Source organism: Vigna radiata, chromosome 10, assembly GCF_000741045.1.
Source record: "Vigna radiata var. radiata cultivar VC1973A chromosome 10, Vradiata_ver6, whole genome shotgun sequence".
NCBI classification, from domain to species: domain Eukaryota; kingdom Viridiplantae; phylum Streptophyta; class Magnoliopsida; order Fabales; family Fabaceae; genus Vigna; species Vigna radiata.
In genome coordinates, this window is record NC_028360.1 from 20,318,519 (window position 1) to 20,334,740 (window position 16,222).

Consider the following 16,222-nt stretch of genomic DNA (forward strand, 5'->3'; position numbering starts at 1 on the left):
TTAGCTTGTCAGTGTGTGCATAGATATTCTTATCTCGTATCTCATTTCTCTCTCTCAGAACAAACTCTCGTAGAACACACAGCACATAGGCAACCTTATGTTCTTTCTTTTGTAGTTGAAGTTGGTTTTCTCCCCGCAGTCACCCAGTTCGCGTCGTCCCAATGCTACGCTGTGTGGAACAGCAGCGTCCTTTTTGGTCTGAATGATGGTGCATTTGTTTTTGGAAATTTGAAAACACACCTAAATTCTTTTTGAATTTAGAGTTGAATTTCCAAATTGATTTTCAAAATATATTTTTTTTAATTTTTTTAAGAGGGAATTTAAATATTTAAAAAATGTAAATTGTAAAATATTTCAAATTTAAATACACTAAATATATTTTTTTATAAATTTGAAAGTAACAAAAAAAATTGACTGACAAACAATGGGCTTGCACAGGAAGCCCATTTAAAATACGCAAAGCCCAACCCGAAAAGAGGAGGTAAAATACTGAGTCTATTATCATATATGATACTTCATAACAAAACCAAAACCCTACAACGAGAAGTTGCAACAGCGAAAGGGTTAAGCAAAGAGAAAGAAGAACTTCAAAATGCCGAAGTCGAAGAGAAATAGACAAGGTACGCGCTTTTCGTTACTCTCAATCCTTATTCTGTAGTTATAACTTTGATGTTGTTGTTTCTTGTGATCGAAATTGGAAGCGAAAACGATGGTTTTGTTGATGTATCTGAAAAAACGCAGTAACGCTATCGAAGACGAAGAAGAAGGGAAGGGATCATAAAGAGGCGGTAGTAAATGGAATAAAGGAGGCGGCAGAAAAGTACGAGTGCGTATACGTGTTCTCGTTCGAGAACATGAGGAATCAGAAATTCAAGGAGTTTAGGGAACAGTTGAAATCCAGTAGCAGGTTCTTTCTTGGCTCTAACAAGGTAATGCAAGTTGCCTTAGGTCGCTCCGCCGCCGATGAGATCAGTCCCGGCATTCATAAGGTTTCAAAGGTTGCATTCTTACTCCTTTCTTTACAGTTTCAATCCATAATTTATATTTTATTTTTGTATACTAATTATATACTTATTGTTCTTTTAGCTATTGCGCGGAGATGCTGGCATGGTTTTTACGAATTTGTCTAAGGAAGAGGTTGAAAGGTATAGGGAATACTGAAAATAAAATGCTATGTATTATCTTTCTTTGTTATCAATATATGTATATGTTTTATATCCTTATCTGTTCATAGCATTTTAATGCTGTAAGATTAAAAGTCTAGGTATTTATGGTAATGAGCAAATTTATGAGTGGTTTGTAGGGCATGCCTTTGCGTTCTGTGCTTTTTCCAACTATGTAGTCATTCTAGGTGTCCTATTTTCTTTCTCACGCAGATTTAAGTTTTGTTGGTTCATTTGCAGGCTGTTTAAGGAATTTGAAGAATATGATTTTGCAAGAACAGGAAGCCTTGCCACGGAAAAGGTGTTTAGAGTCTATTTCTTTTGTAATTCCTGACTTTTCCATGCAAAGGCTGTGTAGTGGAAACTCTTCATAGACCATTTGTCTTTCATAATAGTTGGATACTCCGTTCAATTGTAATTTACGAATTCACAATTTCACTGTCTGAGTATTGTAGGTTGATCTCAAAGAGGGACCCTTGGAGCAGTTTACTCATGAGATGGAACCTTTTCTACGAAAGCAAGGCATGCCTGTTCGGTTAAATAAAGGTACTTTATTGCAATGTTTTGTAACTTCGGTATAAAGGCACCTGGCCAGTGGACATGCTTCATTGGTTTTTCCAATATTACAGGAGTTGTGGAGCTTGTTTCCGATTTTGTTGTTTGTGAGGAAGGGAAGCCATTGTCACCTGAAGCTGCTCGTATACTGGTTAGTTATTTTTATTTACTGTTTCCAGCATCATCCATTCTACTTGTTCTAACATTTTTTATAATGTTGGAATGCCTTTTTGATTGGCAGCAACTATCTTTTTCATTTTTTTTTGGGGAGTAACACTGCTTTTTGAGGAAATATAGCGCGTTTTAAGTTGATGCTTCCGATTACTTTGCCTCTTTAAATTACTCGTACTCTTTTCCAATTTTTGCCCGTAGTAGTCGATAACTTGAGTTTGTAATAGGCATGCATGTTGTCCTCAGTTATATCATTTTTGTCTAAGTCAATTTAACAAGTACTCTGCATTTTTTTAAGTGTTGGTAACTGAGACTATAATGATCGTGTACCATTATTAGTGCTCTGTGATTACGAAACTGACATGCTGACGTAACGATTGTTTTTAATTGCAGCGTTTAATGGGAATCAAGATGGCTACATTTCGTCTTCACCTAATTTGCAGGTGGAGTCGCGATGACTTTGAGCTATACATCGATGGACCGGATGAATCAGATGTTGAATGCTCATAGGACCTCTCTTTTAAATTTAGAAGATTCATGGAGCAATCCCTCTAAAAAAAAGTTTGAACATTACGAGATATGACGCAAATGTGATTTGCAGCTACAGTGTTATAGTGATTATTGGATAATGTATTTTAAGATGATTTGATTTTTGAGAATGTTTAGGAATTCTGTGAACTAGGTTGCGTGGTTAGCGGGGAAGTGGCGTTAGGCCGTTATCTGTAACTTTATGAAGAAAAAAAAAACAAATTTCTGTAATTCGGTTTTGATCGATTTAGATTTTTGTCTGCTGATATATATTTGTTTTTATTAAATTATTTGGAGGGAGTTCATTCCCGAAAAGCTACTGGTTTGTAAGTTTTATCCAAATTTTGGAGAATGCTGTTAATGTCAATGCCAATGGTGTGATTTTTGGTTTAGAAATCCTATCCTGGAGAGTTTTCAGAACATCATTTATATGTTTTGATGTTACCTGACTTCAACGCAATAGCAAGATCTAATGAATGGATTAAAAATATCTAGGCACAAAACAATAACATAAAATGGGTTAAGGCCGTAATAGTTTGGCCCACTATAAATAAAATAATACATTTCATTGTCTATTTTTTCTTGTAATCCATAATTTTTTGTATCATTGTATAATCATGATTTTTTCATTTTCTTGCAATCGGAATTTCCTCCTCAGGATATCAAGGAACTGAAGTTTCTTATTTGATGGTTCATCACACAAATTTTGTGATAATTAATGGATGCATTTATTTGGAGAAAAACGGGGGAACAACAACGCATGAGAAAGAGAATATAACTTCACCTTTATAAAATCTTTACTTGCACCAAAATGAGTTAGTTCTTTACATTAGAACTAGTAAATCATATCCAAAATTCAAATGCTTACGTTTAAGCTTGTGACAATGACAATTCCTCAATCCATATACCATTCTTTCTGTAATCTGTCTCTCATATCTAAATGCTCAATCTCTACCACACAATCCTTAGCAGTCATAGCATTAATTCTCATACTACTTTACTTATGTTTTAGACCTCAGACAGTGTATCTTATTGACTATGTTTGTTATATGCCTCCTGATCATTTGCGCATCCCTTACTCTCATATGGTAGAACACTTTGAACTATGCAACTTTGACAAAGAAACATTAGACTTTGAAACCAAAGTGCTAGAAAGGTCCGGTATTGGAGTCGAGGCTTGCATGCCAGAATCAGTTCACGAGCTCCCCCCAAATGATTCCATGAAGTCTGCACAAGCAGAAGTTGAACTGGTTCTTTTCAAAGTTGTCAAAGATCTACTTTCCAAGCACAAAGTGAATCCTAAAAGCATTGACATCCTGGTGTCAAATTGTAGCCTATTTTGTCCTACACCATCCATTGCATCTATGATCATAAACAAGTTTGGATTCAGGAGCAACATCAAGAGTGTCAACCTAAGTGGAATGGGTTGCAGTGCTGGATTGTTGTCAATAGACTTAGCCAAAGATCAGTTGAGAGTTCACAACAACTCATTGGCTCTAGTTCTTAGCATGGAGGCTGTAGCTCCAAATGGCTACAGAGGTAATGACAAATCCATGCTTATTGCCAATGTATTGTTTCGAATGGGAGGAGTAGCCATTTTATTATCTAACAGAAAACAAGACAAGCTAGTTGCCAAGTACAAGCTTCAACATCTTGTGAGAACCCACACAGGATCAAATGACCAAGCATATAAGTCTGTTTACCAAGAATCTGATGAAAACGAGATGGTGGGTGTTTCCCTCTCACGATCACTTCTTACTGTAGCTGCTTCAGCTTTGAGGACTAATATAACAACCTTAGGTCCTCTTGTCTTGCCATATTCAGAGCAATTGTGCTTTGGATGGTCAGTGATTTGCAACAAAATATGGCCCAGAGGGAGAAAAGAAATCTATGTGCCAAATTTTAAGAAGGCTTTTGAACATTTCTGTATACATGCAGGAGGTAAGTCAGTCATAGATGTCATAGAGGAAAGTCTTAAGCTGCAGAAGAAAGACGTTGAAGCCTCAAGGATGACATTATACAGATTTGGCAATACTTCATCTTCTTCTCTGTGGTATGAACTTTGCTATTTGGAGGCAAAAGGAAGGGTGAAGAAAGGAGACAGGGTGTGGCAAATTGCCTTTGGAAGTGGATTCAAGTGTAACAGTGCAGTTTGGAAGTGTCTTTCTGATACTGATCCAAATATAAGAAATGTTTGGTCAGATAGAATCCATTTGTATCCAGTTGAGATACCTGTGTTTGACTGTTGAATTTGTAATAGGTTTGAAAAACGTTCACTTAGACAGTCATTGGATATCATACCTCGCTTATATTATATGACCATGAAAAATAAATTACAACATAATTTAACCTTCCATCTCTTTCATATTTTCATTTCAGTGTCGAGTCTTGTTTATATGTTTGTGCTTTAAGGTACATACTAAAGAATAAAGGGCATGAAAAAGAATTTTGATCATCACCAAGTGCAATCACTCGATATACATTAATTCCATACAGAACAAAAAGCATTCTAAAACAAAGAATATGAAGTTGTTCTATTCCGGTACAAAATGAACAAAATTTTACAACACTTCTTGTGAAGGGCTGTGGCACAAACCTAAGACTTGGAAACCCAGCTGTATAAGCAGTGCAAGTATGGTTAATAAAAACTGTGAAGAGATCATTCCCTTTTATCCTCTTCTTCTGACTCGTCGTCTTCTTGATCAAAGGATCCATCAGTTCCTACATTCTTCTCTTGCCGAGCTAAACTTAGTTCAACTTGACCTTCTTGTTTTTCCTTAGTGAGAGACTGAGCTTCTTCGTCATCAGAATCTTCTCCCACTTTCTCCGAATAAGCATACCTATACATGGATTCCAGAGACGAATCAGACATAACAAGCCAGCACAACATCACAACATTAGCTTGACATTAATGTAAATGAATAATCCGATGAAGCTATCACAAAGTTCAACTGGTACCAGATGCCCAGATGCATCCCATATTACTGCACTTATACACCATAATATGCCTAAATCATTCAATCCACTATGAATAAAAGGTAAGTTTTGCACACGAGATTGCTCTGTCTGTGGACAACAAAGGTTTCCTTTCAAGATATCGCAATTTTATCAGAGGAACCATACATTTCAAATGCTTGTAACCTAACTGTTGTTGAGATTCATTTAGTGAATCGCTTTGACATAAATATAACCAATGATAAATATGGGGAAGAAAGTGTCATGTTACAACAACGAAAAGCCTAATATCACTAGGTATTCACCTTTGAGAACTTTGGGATGGGGCCCAGAGATAGCATATAACACAGAGTAATGCAAATGCTATAACGTCCCAGAATGCAGTGATGACCCAAGCACTCTGCCAGCGCTCATTGAAAGGATCTGTAGCTTTGAAGTATACCTGTAAAAGAAAATAGTAGTGTGATTGCAATCCAGATGACAGACTAAAAGATGGAAGAAACGTGACAATAAAATTCCATGAAGCAAAAATGCGGTGTCAAAACAGTGAAATTTGAATAACGCTTTTTTTTCTTTTAAAATAGAACACCAATTTCAGTTATTCATTACAAGAAGTAAATGTTATTTTTGTGCAAGATAAGAAAAAAATGATTATAAGCCTCACCTCATATCCTATCCAAGCAACTGAGGAGATCACTGTTACTGCCAATGCATTTGAGAATTTCCTGTATATATCCAACTTAACAGAACTTCGTTTTGCCTGACAACCACACAAACACAAATCAAACATATTGAAGAAGCAAGTTCGTCACAGATCCAGAATAGACAAATTTAGAGGTATGGTGCCCCAAAATAATAGCAATTTGAGGAAAAGATACCTGTAACTGTTCCAGCGTTCTTGAAAGTGATGTAAAAATCCATAATATCAAAAATGCATCTAAAAATGCATCGGGAAGAACAAGAAGGAGCCTTGCCCTTCCTGATACATCATTGATGGTCCCCACATATTCAGTAATATTCAGCAATTCCGATGCTAGAAAGTAAGTTATTCCAAGTAAAAGAACCTTTGATGTAAGACCACCAAGAGTGGGTCGCACAACACCATAACCCATTGAAACAGAGAGAATGAGAAGCCGTGATATTGTTTTTCTTATAGTCCCAACAGTGACAACCCATGTTGTGAGCACAATAGGTCTCATTCCAGTATTGTTGAAATTGACATACTCAAAATACCAAAGAATCATCTCAAACAATCCCAGAGCAATGACAGCTGTGATACAGTGCTGAAGCTGAAGTACATCATCCCAAAATCTCACATACTGAAAAAACCAGACGATGCTAAGACAGACATAAGCCAGTGCCATAAATACATAGAACTTCTTTAATGGGGCCATCCTACCAGGCAAATACCCATCAGGGTTTTTCCATATTGTCTTCCCACTCATTACCATGTCCTTGAGTTTGGGGTCACAAGCTACAAAAAACAAATTATACATTCCAGTCTTTTTTATGGAAACTTTCTGAGAATCTAGACTTGAAATTACAGATTTTCCTTTGAAATTTACATCTAAAACGACTGGCCAATTAATATCTGTTGCAGAAGGCCTCCTAATAATCTCTCCTTGCTTACAAACACCCATCTTAGCTAAATCAGGAGTGCAACAGATTGCCCGTTGTCCACCATAAGCAGAACCACCTATATCATTTCGATCAGCAGCCTCAAAAATTATGATATGTACTGGCACAGAACCACGTGCCTTCGCTGCAGCTTTGGGTCTCCGAAAGGTTATGTTCTCAAATCTATCCCACAATAAAAAAGTCAGGGTTGTGCACTCAGATTATGCAAGAGAAATAAATTATTGAATTTCATATGCATATTCTAAAATTTCAAAAAGAGCAGCACTAATTATACATTCCTTTTTCTGTTTTTTTATCAGCAGCATTAAAGATACATATTTTTCATGCTTCAATGTCGGGGTTTACTCGTTGTGCATATCTTCCCGGCTTATTATTTTGTTGGTTAATAAAGATCACAGCAGGAGTTTGAGAAGAGACATGTATTATTAACTTCATATGCATATTTTCCATGCTCCAATGTTGACGTTTCCTCATTGATGCATATCTTCCCTGATTATAAGTTTGCTGGCTCATAAAGATCACAGCAGTATTTTGAGGTCGATATATGAACTATTAATTTCATTTGCCAATTCTAAAATTTCAAAGAACATTAACGATATATAATTTTCATGCTTTAATGTTGGGGTTTCGTCATTGATGCACATCTTCCCTGCTTATTGGTGTGTTGGTTATAAAGATCATAGCAGTATTGTGAGGAAGAGTACGCTATATACTCCTAATGCTTTAAGAAGAAAATATTAATGCAAAAAAAAAAAAATACATTTCACGTCCTCGAAACTTAAAATCCATTCAATACTTTCTTAACGAGTGCTAACAACACACTTTCTACTACTTTTAAAATTTATTGGAAACTACAAAGTATAAGTAAAAATGATTAAATGAGTGAAACTCACAAAACTTTGCGATATACAATAAATTTCATCCAATATTAGTGTGTCAGATAGCGAATAGCTAGCACTTCTATAGTTTCTGAGGAAGATTTTGCGGGAGCATCTCGAATTTGAGGAAACTAATGTAGAAATCTAACCTAACAAAGAGTTCATATTTTATCTTAGCTGCCGCATTCATAAATAATGAATATATAATTCTAACTTCTAACAGACTAATTAATCACTCCAGGCTCCGGAGGATGAAAAGGAAGGTAAGACTAATTTCGCATAGCTCTCAATTTATCTCTACTCTATCAATTAGTGTAGTTTAGTTTCCCCCCTATTATAGCTAAACCATTGAGTACATATTTTCCCACAAATCGTTAGGAATTCACGAATCCACCCAAATCAGGTATAAGTAGACCACGTATTTCCCTTTAAGTACCTCAGAGTCCCAGACTCAGTCAAAATCAAGCATGTAAAGAGTTTTGCCACAAATTGACCAATCTCGCATCTGAAATCGAGAGAGATTACCGGATGTAAGAACGGCCGTCATGGATGGAACTGTCTTGAGAAGCGGTGGAAGCTTCAGCGACGATAGCTTCGCTGCCACCGGCGAGGAGGTAGGCATTGCCGACTTCTTGGAAAGGTTCATGATCGTAGATGTGGATAGATGCGAAGGTGGTGACTGCGATGGAAGACAGTAATATATATACGAGTGAGGCTGCGAAACACAAGGATCTCGATCTTCCTCTCGCAAACGCTGAATCCATGCCGATACACACTCTCATTCACTCAGATCGGATCGCCGAAAAGAATGCGCAGAGAGAGAGAGAGAGAGTAGGAAACATGTCGGTATGATATCGTTGCAACGTCACTCTCCTGGGAGGGACGAGAGTAGACGCTAGCTTCACGCGCGGATTAACCACGTCATCACCCGCATCTTATTCATGCTTTGTAATAAAACTAAAATAAAGTTGTAAAAAAGAATAATTGTATATTTACTTAACTGAAAAATATTGAAAATCGAGTCAATAAAAAATGTTAAAAATAACAGTGTTGATTTATTTACGTGATGTAAACTTTTTTATACACTTTTCGTTCTATTCACTTTAAGAATATAAATATATATTAATATTTTCTTAAGGACAGAATGCAGATATAATAAATCAACATTAAAATTCTGATACAGATTTATTTATTCAATTATACTAAAATATCAATTAATTAGTTAAATATAAAATAGTATATATCTTTTGAAATAACTATCCACATATAAAAATAAGTGTACGCGAATCACCATCAAAAGAAGAAGTAAGAGTACTAAATAGTTTACTTTAACATTATTATTTATAATAAACATGTTAAATTAGTTCATTTTATATGATTTAGTCCTATTTTACGTGAGTTGGAATTAAAAGGATTCATAAGATTAAAAAGAAATTTTGTTAAAAAAAATTATAAGATCAAATAATTTTAAAGCTCTATGGATCAATATATAAATCTTCTATTTTAGCATGAGAAAACTAAAATAAAAAATTAGATAATTAAAATCAATAAATAATATTTTTTGAAAGCGCGGTGTATTAATAGCTTCTCCATACTTTAAATATTTGTTTAAATTATTCACAATTTTAAATATATGGTTTAAATTACCTATAATTTTAAAAAGGTAATATAAATTTCCCACGTTTAATAACTGTTATGAATAATTATTTACATTTTTTTAACTCGTTGCTTAAAAACCTCAATCTCCAAACCCTATTAGTGGTTAGGAAATATGTACAAGCATGAAGAATACGATCATTCTCACAATTCATATATAACATGCAGCCTTACACTGAGACTGACGCAAAACCTTAAATATTCTGCAAGTCCAATAATGAAAGTGCAGAGTTCTGAAATGACAATGTAGATGATTAAGGTTGCGGTTGATAATGATCCAGGATCTGTCTTAGAAGAACGACTCCAAGTCCTATCTCAGTGCTGGGTATGAAGCCGTTGACGTTATCCAACAATATATCCTCTTCTGAGGACCTCTCCTTTGGCTGCTTTTCACTTCTATACAAACTCAGAAGCTGCTTCCCAAACTTCTCCAATGGCGTCATCTCCCTGTAAACCACCTTTGACCGTTTCCTTGTAGGGACGCTGTTCCCAAAATCTGAATTTCTCACACCCAGTGAATTATTTAATATATAGTTGTAGCTTACTACTAATATATGCATATAAATAATAGAAATGAGATGAAAAGAGATATATATACCTTGTTCTGATATATAATGGAAATCTGGGTTTGACTCATTGGTGTTTCCATGCTCTGAAAGTTGGTCTGAAAGATGATTTTCACCATAGTTCTTGTAATGTTTGGGGAGATAATTGTCAAGGTGCCCTTTCAACTTGTATCGTGATCCACAAGCATTACACAACACAGGTTTCTCAGCTGGTCCGTTACGCCAAAGTGGTGTAGCTTTTCAAATTATATATGTATTGTGTACTTGTAAGTAATATATACATAAGTTAAATAAATGGACATTTATTGATTTAAATACATACCACTATAAATTGATTTTAAAGAAATTTTAAAATATATATTTTAAGAGAATAAATGAATGAAAGTTCAGAGAAAAAGACAGAAAGTTTCATATATATATATATATATATATATATATATATATATATATATATATATATATATATATATATATATGAAAAAATTAAGTGGGTGATTAAGAACTGAGAGTGATAAATAAAATATCATTAACAAGTTTTGGTGATAAGTTTGAGGTTTGATTATATAGATAATTAATGTTTCTATGTTTTAAATTAAATATAGTAAATCATTGGACGTTAGTTGTAAGTTACAACTTGTGTTTAATTTAGTCAAGTCAAAGTGATGGACATAATTTATATTTAAAAAAAAATATATTTAATTTATTTACACACAAAAAAAAAGTAGTAGAAGAAAACCAGATGTAGTTAATATTTTCTTTTAAGTTATAATAACTTATAATGAACAATTAATTATGTTATTTATGAATAGAAAAGTATCATTAATAATTTTTATCAAACTTTTACATTAAAATACTAATATTGCTTAAATTGATGTTCTTGTTTGTAAGTTTTTTCTTATATATATTTTCTTTAAAAAGGTTTTTTTTTACTGATATTTAATCAACAATGCATAAACACATCTTTCTTCTATTGTTGTATAACTCTGTTGAAATAATAACAACATATACGATAAGCAAATGAGTTGATGACTTACTGTTAATCCTGCAATGCGAACATGGACCTTTCTTCACCATGACTGACTCAGAGCTTTTCTTTCTCAACTAAAACAGCACAGAAAATAACTCAGTGTTCTTCGCCATTCAAAATAATCAGTAAAAATATACATAATAAGAACAGAATTTTAGTACCGAACTGTTCAGTATTTATATTCAATTGAAATTCGAATATTAAATATCGGATGGAGAAAATAACACTTAAATCCATATTTATATATAATTACAGGAATATATATGTAAATTTTCAAAACATTGCAAGGCTTCTTCTCGAATCTACCAACACAACCTCGTTTTCGTTCTATTCGCTAAACAGAGAAGAATTAGAGGAAGGTAACATAAGTATCTCAGAACAAAAAAATGATAAATAAGGAGAGATAACATAAGAAAATAAAAAATTTAAGTAGCAAAAACTTATTATAATTGATTATTATATATGCCCAAAACATAAAAGTAACGCCGAGTTTTATCATTAATTACATTTACAAGAATATTCAATTATATTTTTTTAACGGTGACAAGTTTTTCATACTTTTGACACGTCATGGCAAAAGTTTGCAAAAGTCTGTCTCACATGAATTCCATTTATTCTTTACCTTTCATTTCCTTTTTTTTTTATATTAAGTAATTGATTTTCTCATCTTTAGTGAGTCAAATAATTTATTATTATACGCAGGGAAGGATGGTAAAAGTAATGTAACAGATTAAAAGAAGTTAGTATTTCTGGATATTTATTATATGTGATGGTGAGTCTAAGTATAATATAATTGAGATATTTAAATGTGTTGAGTGTTGGTATATGATAAAAAAAATGTTTAATACCACTCTTCTCTAAAACCTCAATAAGTATTATTTAAAATATATCACAATTGTAACAACTCAAAAATTCACAAAATTTTTTTTACATAACTTTTATTTTTAAGTGTTTATAGTCAAAATAGATCAACTAATTCAGCACCACGGAGTTCATTTCAATCACTTTATAAATCAATTATTACAATCACTTTATAAATAATTTAACTTGGTTTACTGGAATCCAAAAAAAAAATAAAATTTAATTTAAATTGATGTATCAAATAAGTTACAAGTTTTTTTTAATTAAAATATAAATAAAGTTCAATTTAAATATAATTCAATATGATGTTAAATTCTAAATATAATATAAAATCACAAAAATACAATAAATTTAAATACATACAGAAATAAAAAAACATTTAATATTTTTAATATAATTTAATATAGAATTCATACGTATGTTGATAAATTAATCAGAATGACCACGAATTCGATTTAAATAAATCGGATTTATTTTTATCCGTTTCAAAATTTATAAATTTTTATTAATTCAATTAGACATAAATCTATGATGAAATAGATTGATCCGTAAATTTTATTTTTTTTTATAGTTATAATATTAATTTTAAAAAATTATTTAAAAAAAATATTTTTGATTGAATTTGTCCAGTTTGTGGTTGGATCTAGTACACTGGGTATAAAGTCAAAGTAATTAAATAAAATCACTGCGAAGGAAGACATGGAAAATCAATATTTTATACTTTTTAGAACTTCTGCATCTATCCTTTTCCGTTGCATATTTACACAGTTGAAATCAATTTATATGTATCTAACAATTTAATTCCTACCTATTTCAATATCGAATGGGCCAAAGCTTAATCTTAGAAGGAATATATTAGATACAAAATACAAGTTAAGATCATACATACCCTTTAATCACAATTTAACTAAACCAAAAAGTGTGGGTAAAATATATGGTATTAATTTCTTCTTTCTTTCAGTCTTTCTAACAGCTTCTAAGTTATACTAATTTTAATATATTAAAAACATTTTAATATATTTTAAAAAATCACGCGATTCCATGTGCGGTACACTTAGAACCTTCATTCACGCAGCCATATATATATATATATATATATATATATATATATATATATATATATATATATATATATATATATATATATATATATTCAAAATTCTTTCATAATAACACGTTAATATAGTTACCAGTTTCAATGCAAATGCCGCCATGGTTCCTTGTACTTTCCAAAGCAACACTTTCTCCGCTCTTGCATTTGCCTCGCAACTACTGAATTCAACTCATCTCTCTATCTCTCTCTGTCTATATATGAGTGGGTTTGCGCCCAAATTGAGCACACACGTTCTTTCACTTGTTAAATGGACAGTGCAATTAGAAGGATTGACGCGGCGATTAAGAGTAGCAGTGATTCAATTTTGGGAAAAGGAGAATACGGCGTCCGTGGATTTGATTCGGCGGTGGATAGTGCCATAAGGAGTAGGACGGCGTCAAATTCGGAAATATTTTCTGTTCATGGATTCGGTTGGACAGTGAAGAATGTCATCCAGAGTACCACTGCACCAAATTTCCAAACACACGACAGTGTTCGTAGTTTTGGTTGCGCGGTGGAGAATGCAATAAGGAGTGGGGCTGGGCCAAATCCCCCTCCTCTGCACAGTTTCGCTTCGGCGGTGGATAAAGCCATTTGCAGCAGAGTTGTTGCCGAAGCCGAAGTTGAAGGTGAAACCGAAGAGTCGCCCAACAGAGAGGGCTTCGTGGGATCATGGCAGAAGGGCCGCATGTTAGGGAAAGGCTCCTTCGGCACAGTCTACCAAGCCGTCAATGAGTCTCTTTTTCCTCACTTGCTTACCAATTATTTTTCTTTTATATGTTTAACACAAATTTAAAATCGTCGTTTATCAACATTATATCACAAAATATCTATAAATCGATTTATGCCTAAAATAATAATAAAAAGAGCTTTTTCCGTTTAGGAAAAGGTAATTGTAAAAAGGTAAAAATAAGATAGAAAAATATTATTTTTTTCTAGTTTTACCTTTTTAAAATAATTTTGTTGAAAGAGTGTTTTTATTTTTTAATTTTTTTAATAAATTAAATTAATTTATGAAAATGTATTTTAGTTTTCCTTTCTGAGTTTTGTCAGACAGATCATAGTAGCATTTTTTGTATTGATTTTTAAATTCTTATAATTTATTTTGTTTGTTTAGTATTGACATGATTGATAAAATAAAGAATTTTATTTAAGAGAATAAAATAGTATTCTAAACTTAGACAATTTAATTGTTTTTACTAGCATATTTAAGGTGATTGTATTTATGAACTTGTATCCTAATCACCCATAGTACGGTTGACACTTACTATCCTCACCCTCTAACAAAAGCTTTTCTCACTCAATATACATGTGTGTGTCTATATATATATATGTGCATGTCTAGAATGTAGAATCAGAATATCCAAAGAATGTGTGTACTACTTAGATAAAATTTATCTGGCACATATACTCAACTGAAAATTTGTTTATCGGCTCAGTGGAACCTTACTGCTAATATAGAAGCACTTACCAAGTTCATATTAGTTATCTCTGATTTTGAGTATTTTATAGTTATGGAATTCTTTTTCACTCGTAATTGATAAAACCTTACAAATGAGTCAAATGATTTTTATGTAAAAGTTGCACATAAACAATTTAGTTAGTCATCCATTTCCTTCTGTTTTTATTTTCAATGATAACACGTACATTTTCTTTTCATATACAGAGATGGATGCTTTTTTGCTGTAAAGGAGGTGCCCTTGTTGGATCATAGAAGCGAGGGCAAACAGAGCATTTTCCAACTTCGGCAGGTGAGAGGAGTTGGTCTTCCCATCAAACTTCGTAAAATATTTATTTTTTCATCAAACCTATCAGCATATTATGTATTTTTTTTCCATCTTATACAGAAGCATTTGATTATATATGAATATTTTTTTGTCTTCCATTCAGGAAAGATCTCTTTTGAGTCAGTTCCAGCATGACAACATAATTCGATATCTAGGCACAGACAAGGTATGTTGCTTTCTAGGTGGCAAGTCTATTATAATTCACGTGTTGGGCATATTTAAAAGAAGTGGGGACGTTAGGCTTGTTTAATGCGTTTTTATCCAAACATGCATTCATACTAATGATTTGACATCTCTCTTTGCTCCTCTGAATATGATTATGATATTTGGGAAATAATTGTTACATTTTTAGGATTGAATAATGTAAATAATCATTATGTACATTTACCAAGCATTTATTTGGCTAAATTTTTTTGGTTCATTAAGCCTCTTGAACTTTGACGCAAATGTAATATATATCTATATATATGCTAATTGTTATTTACAAAGATGAATAGTCACGGGTGTCAAATGATATGGCTTTATTTTATAAATAGGAAAAGGAGGGAATCAGATGCCATGGGGAGGGGTTAAAGTATTTTTCTGTTTATCAATGCACTGTGCAAGTTCATCAAATGTTTTTGTTTTGATATCTTTGAAGTTGTATGAGTCTGATTGTGTTTAAAACTGCAAATTCCCATTAAAGTTTTCCCATGGTGTTTTTTCTGTTAAATTGCTAAGCTTTTTTCTTCTTACTAAGTTCTTCACCCTTAGCAGTTTGACAGAGTTGATACAATTCCCGTAATAACGTCATGTTTCAATGATGTAATAATTCGTCCATTAGACTATATATATGAATTCCTTCTGAAATAAAAGGATGATTAGTTGGCTGTTTGATGCATGAGTACTTATACTTTCTTCTGTACATTACTTGCTTGTGTGTCATTGTTTAGGTGGTGATCCTGAACTATGTTTTGGCTTATTATATTAGGAATAATTGCATTTCAACTTTTTTTCTCTTCTCTTTATTGTTATAGGTATTTACATTCCATTATTTCTCAGGATAATGATAAGCAGTATATCTTCCTCGAGATGGGAGCAAAAGGATCATTGGCAGTTCTCTATCAAAATTATCAATTAATGGACTCTCAAGTTTCTGCATATACAAGGCAAATTTTAAGCGGCTTGAAGTATCTTCATGATCGTCATGTGGTTCACAGGTAACATGAGTGAGGTTTATATCTTGATGCAATGCAACTGTTGTAGCCAGAGTAAAAACTGCCCACTTGGAAACATAAGTGCATTTTGGATTTTGATTTTTTCTTGTGTATCATGAAGATTCTATTGATATATCCTCTCTAAACG

The 16,222-nt window shown here is 32.9% G+C and overlaps 5 protein-coding genes across 5 annotated transcripts in view; 3 read left to right on the top strand and 2 right to left on the bottom strand.

Annotated features, from left to right (window-relative positions):
* The first annotated feature begins 494 nt into the window (after positions 1-494).
* LOC106775175 (mRNA turnover protein 4 homolog) lies at positions 495-2,732 on the top strand. Its single transcript, XM_014662249.2, has 7 exons — positions 495-620; positions 742-998; positions 1,087-1,145; positions 1,404-1,464; positions 1,619-1,709; positions 1,793-1,869; positions 2,283-2,732. Exons 1-7 carry the CDS (start codon positions 593-595, stop codon positions 2,397-2,399), a joined length of 690 nt encoding a protein of 229 aa, XP_014517735.1. The 5' UTR covers positions 495-592; the 3' UTR covers positions 2,400-2,732.
* Positions 2,733-2,956: 224 nt separating this feature from the next.
* LOC106774992 (3-ketoacyl-CoA synthase 7) lies at positions 2,957-4,742 on the top strand. The gene has a single exon (XM_014662012.2). It carries the CDS (start codon positions 3,278-3,280, stop codon positions 4,664-4,666), a length of 1,389 nt encoding a protein of 462 aa, XP_014517498.2. The 5' UTR covers positions 2,957-3,277; the 3' UTR covers positions 4,667-4,742.
* Positions 4,743-4,863: 121 nt separating this feature from the next.
* Positions 4,864-8,806, bottom strand: LOC106776096 (transmembrane protein 87B). Its single transcript, XM_014663420.2, has 5 exons — positions 8,414-8,806; positions 6,251-7,172; positions 6,037-6,132; positions 5,678-5,814; positions 4,864-5,257 (listed from the first exon to the last, which is right to left on the bottom strand). The coding sequence occupies exons 1-5, from the start codon at positions 8,668-8,670 to the stop codon at positions 5,077-5,079; spliced, it is 1,593 nt and encodes a 530-aa protein (XP_014518906.1). The 5' UTR covers positions 8,671-8,806; the 3' UTR covers positions 4,864-5,076.
* A 992-nt stretch (positions 8,807-9,798) lies between these two features.
* Positions 9,799-13,212, bottom strand: LOC106774993. The gene is made up of 3 exons (XM_014662013.1): positions 13,189-13,212; positions 10,143-10,275; positions 9,799-10,040 (listed from the first exon to the last, which is right to left on the bottom strand). Exons 1-3 carry the CDS (start codon positions 13,210-13,212, stop codon positions 9,799-9,801), a joined length of 399 nt encoding a protein of 132 aa, XP_014517499.1.
* Positions 13,212-16,222, top strand: part of LOC106774995 (mitogen-activated protein kinase kinase kinase 1) — a 10,117-nt gene continuing 7,106 nt past the window's right edge. Inside the window, exons 1-4 of the mRNA XM_022787073.1 lie at positions 13,212-13,826; positions 14,758-14,842; positions 14,982-15,044; positions 15,920-16,077. Coding sequence (XP_022642794.1) covers positions 13,360-13,826; positions 14,758-14,842; positions 14,982-15,044; positions 15,920-16,077 — 773 coding nt within the window. The 5' untranslated portion in view covers positions 13,212-13,359. The remainder of the gene's footprint in view (positions 13,827-14,757; positions 14,843-14,981; positions 15,045-15,919; positions 16,078-16,222) is intronic.

Bases quoted from the DNA above. Each gene is read 5' to 3' on its own strand.
- LOC106774992 (XM_014662012.2), top strand. From the start codon at position 3,278: ATGCTTACGTTTAAGCTTGTGACAATGACAATTCCTCAATCCATATAC.
- LOC106776096 (XM_014663420.2), bottom strand. From the start codon at position 8,670: ATGAGAGTGTGTATCGGCATGGATTCAGCGTTTGCGAGAGGAAGATCG. The intron at 7,173-8,413 runs GTAATCTCTCTC...ATTGTGGGATAG, and splicing joins GACGGCCGTTCTTACATCCG to ATTTGAGAACATAACCTTTC. The intron at 5,258-5,677 runs GTGAATACCTAG...ATCCATGTATAG, and splicing joins CCATCCCAAAGTTCTCAAAG to GTATGCTTATTCGGAGAAAG.
- LOC106775175 (XM_014662249.2), top strand. From the start codon at position 593: ATGCCGAAGTCGAAGAGAAATAGACAAG. The intron at 621-741 runs GTACGCGCTTTT...GAAAAAACGCAG, and splicing joins GTCGAAGAGAAATAGACAAG to TAACGCTATCGAAGACGAAG. The intron at 999-1,086 runs GTTGCATTCTTA...TTGTTCTTTTAG, and splicing joins GCATTCATAAGGTTTCAAAG to CTATTGCGCGGAGATGCTGG.
- LOC106774993 (XM_014662013.1), bottom strand. From the start codon at position 13,212: ATGGCGGCATTTGCATTGAAACTG. The intron at 10,276-13,188 runs GTAACTATATTA...TCACGATACAAG, and splicing joins CGGCATTTGCATTGAAACTG to TTGAAAGGGCACCTTGACAA. The intron at 10,041-10,142 runs GTATATATATCT...TGAGAAATTCAG, and splicing joins CCATTATATATCAGAACAAG to ATTTTGGGAACAGCGTCCCT.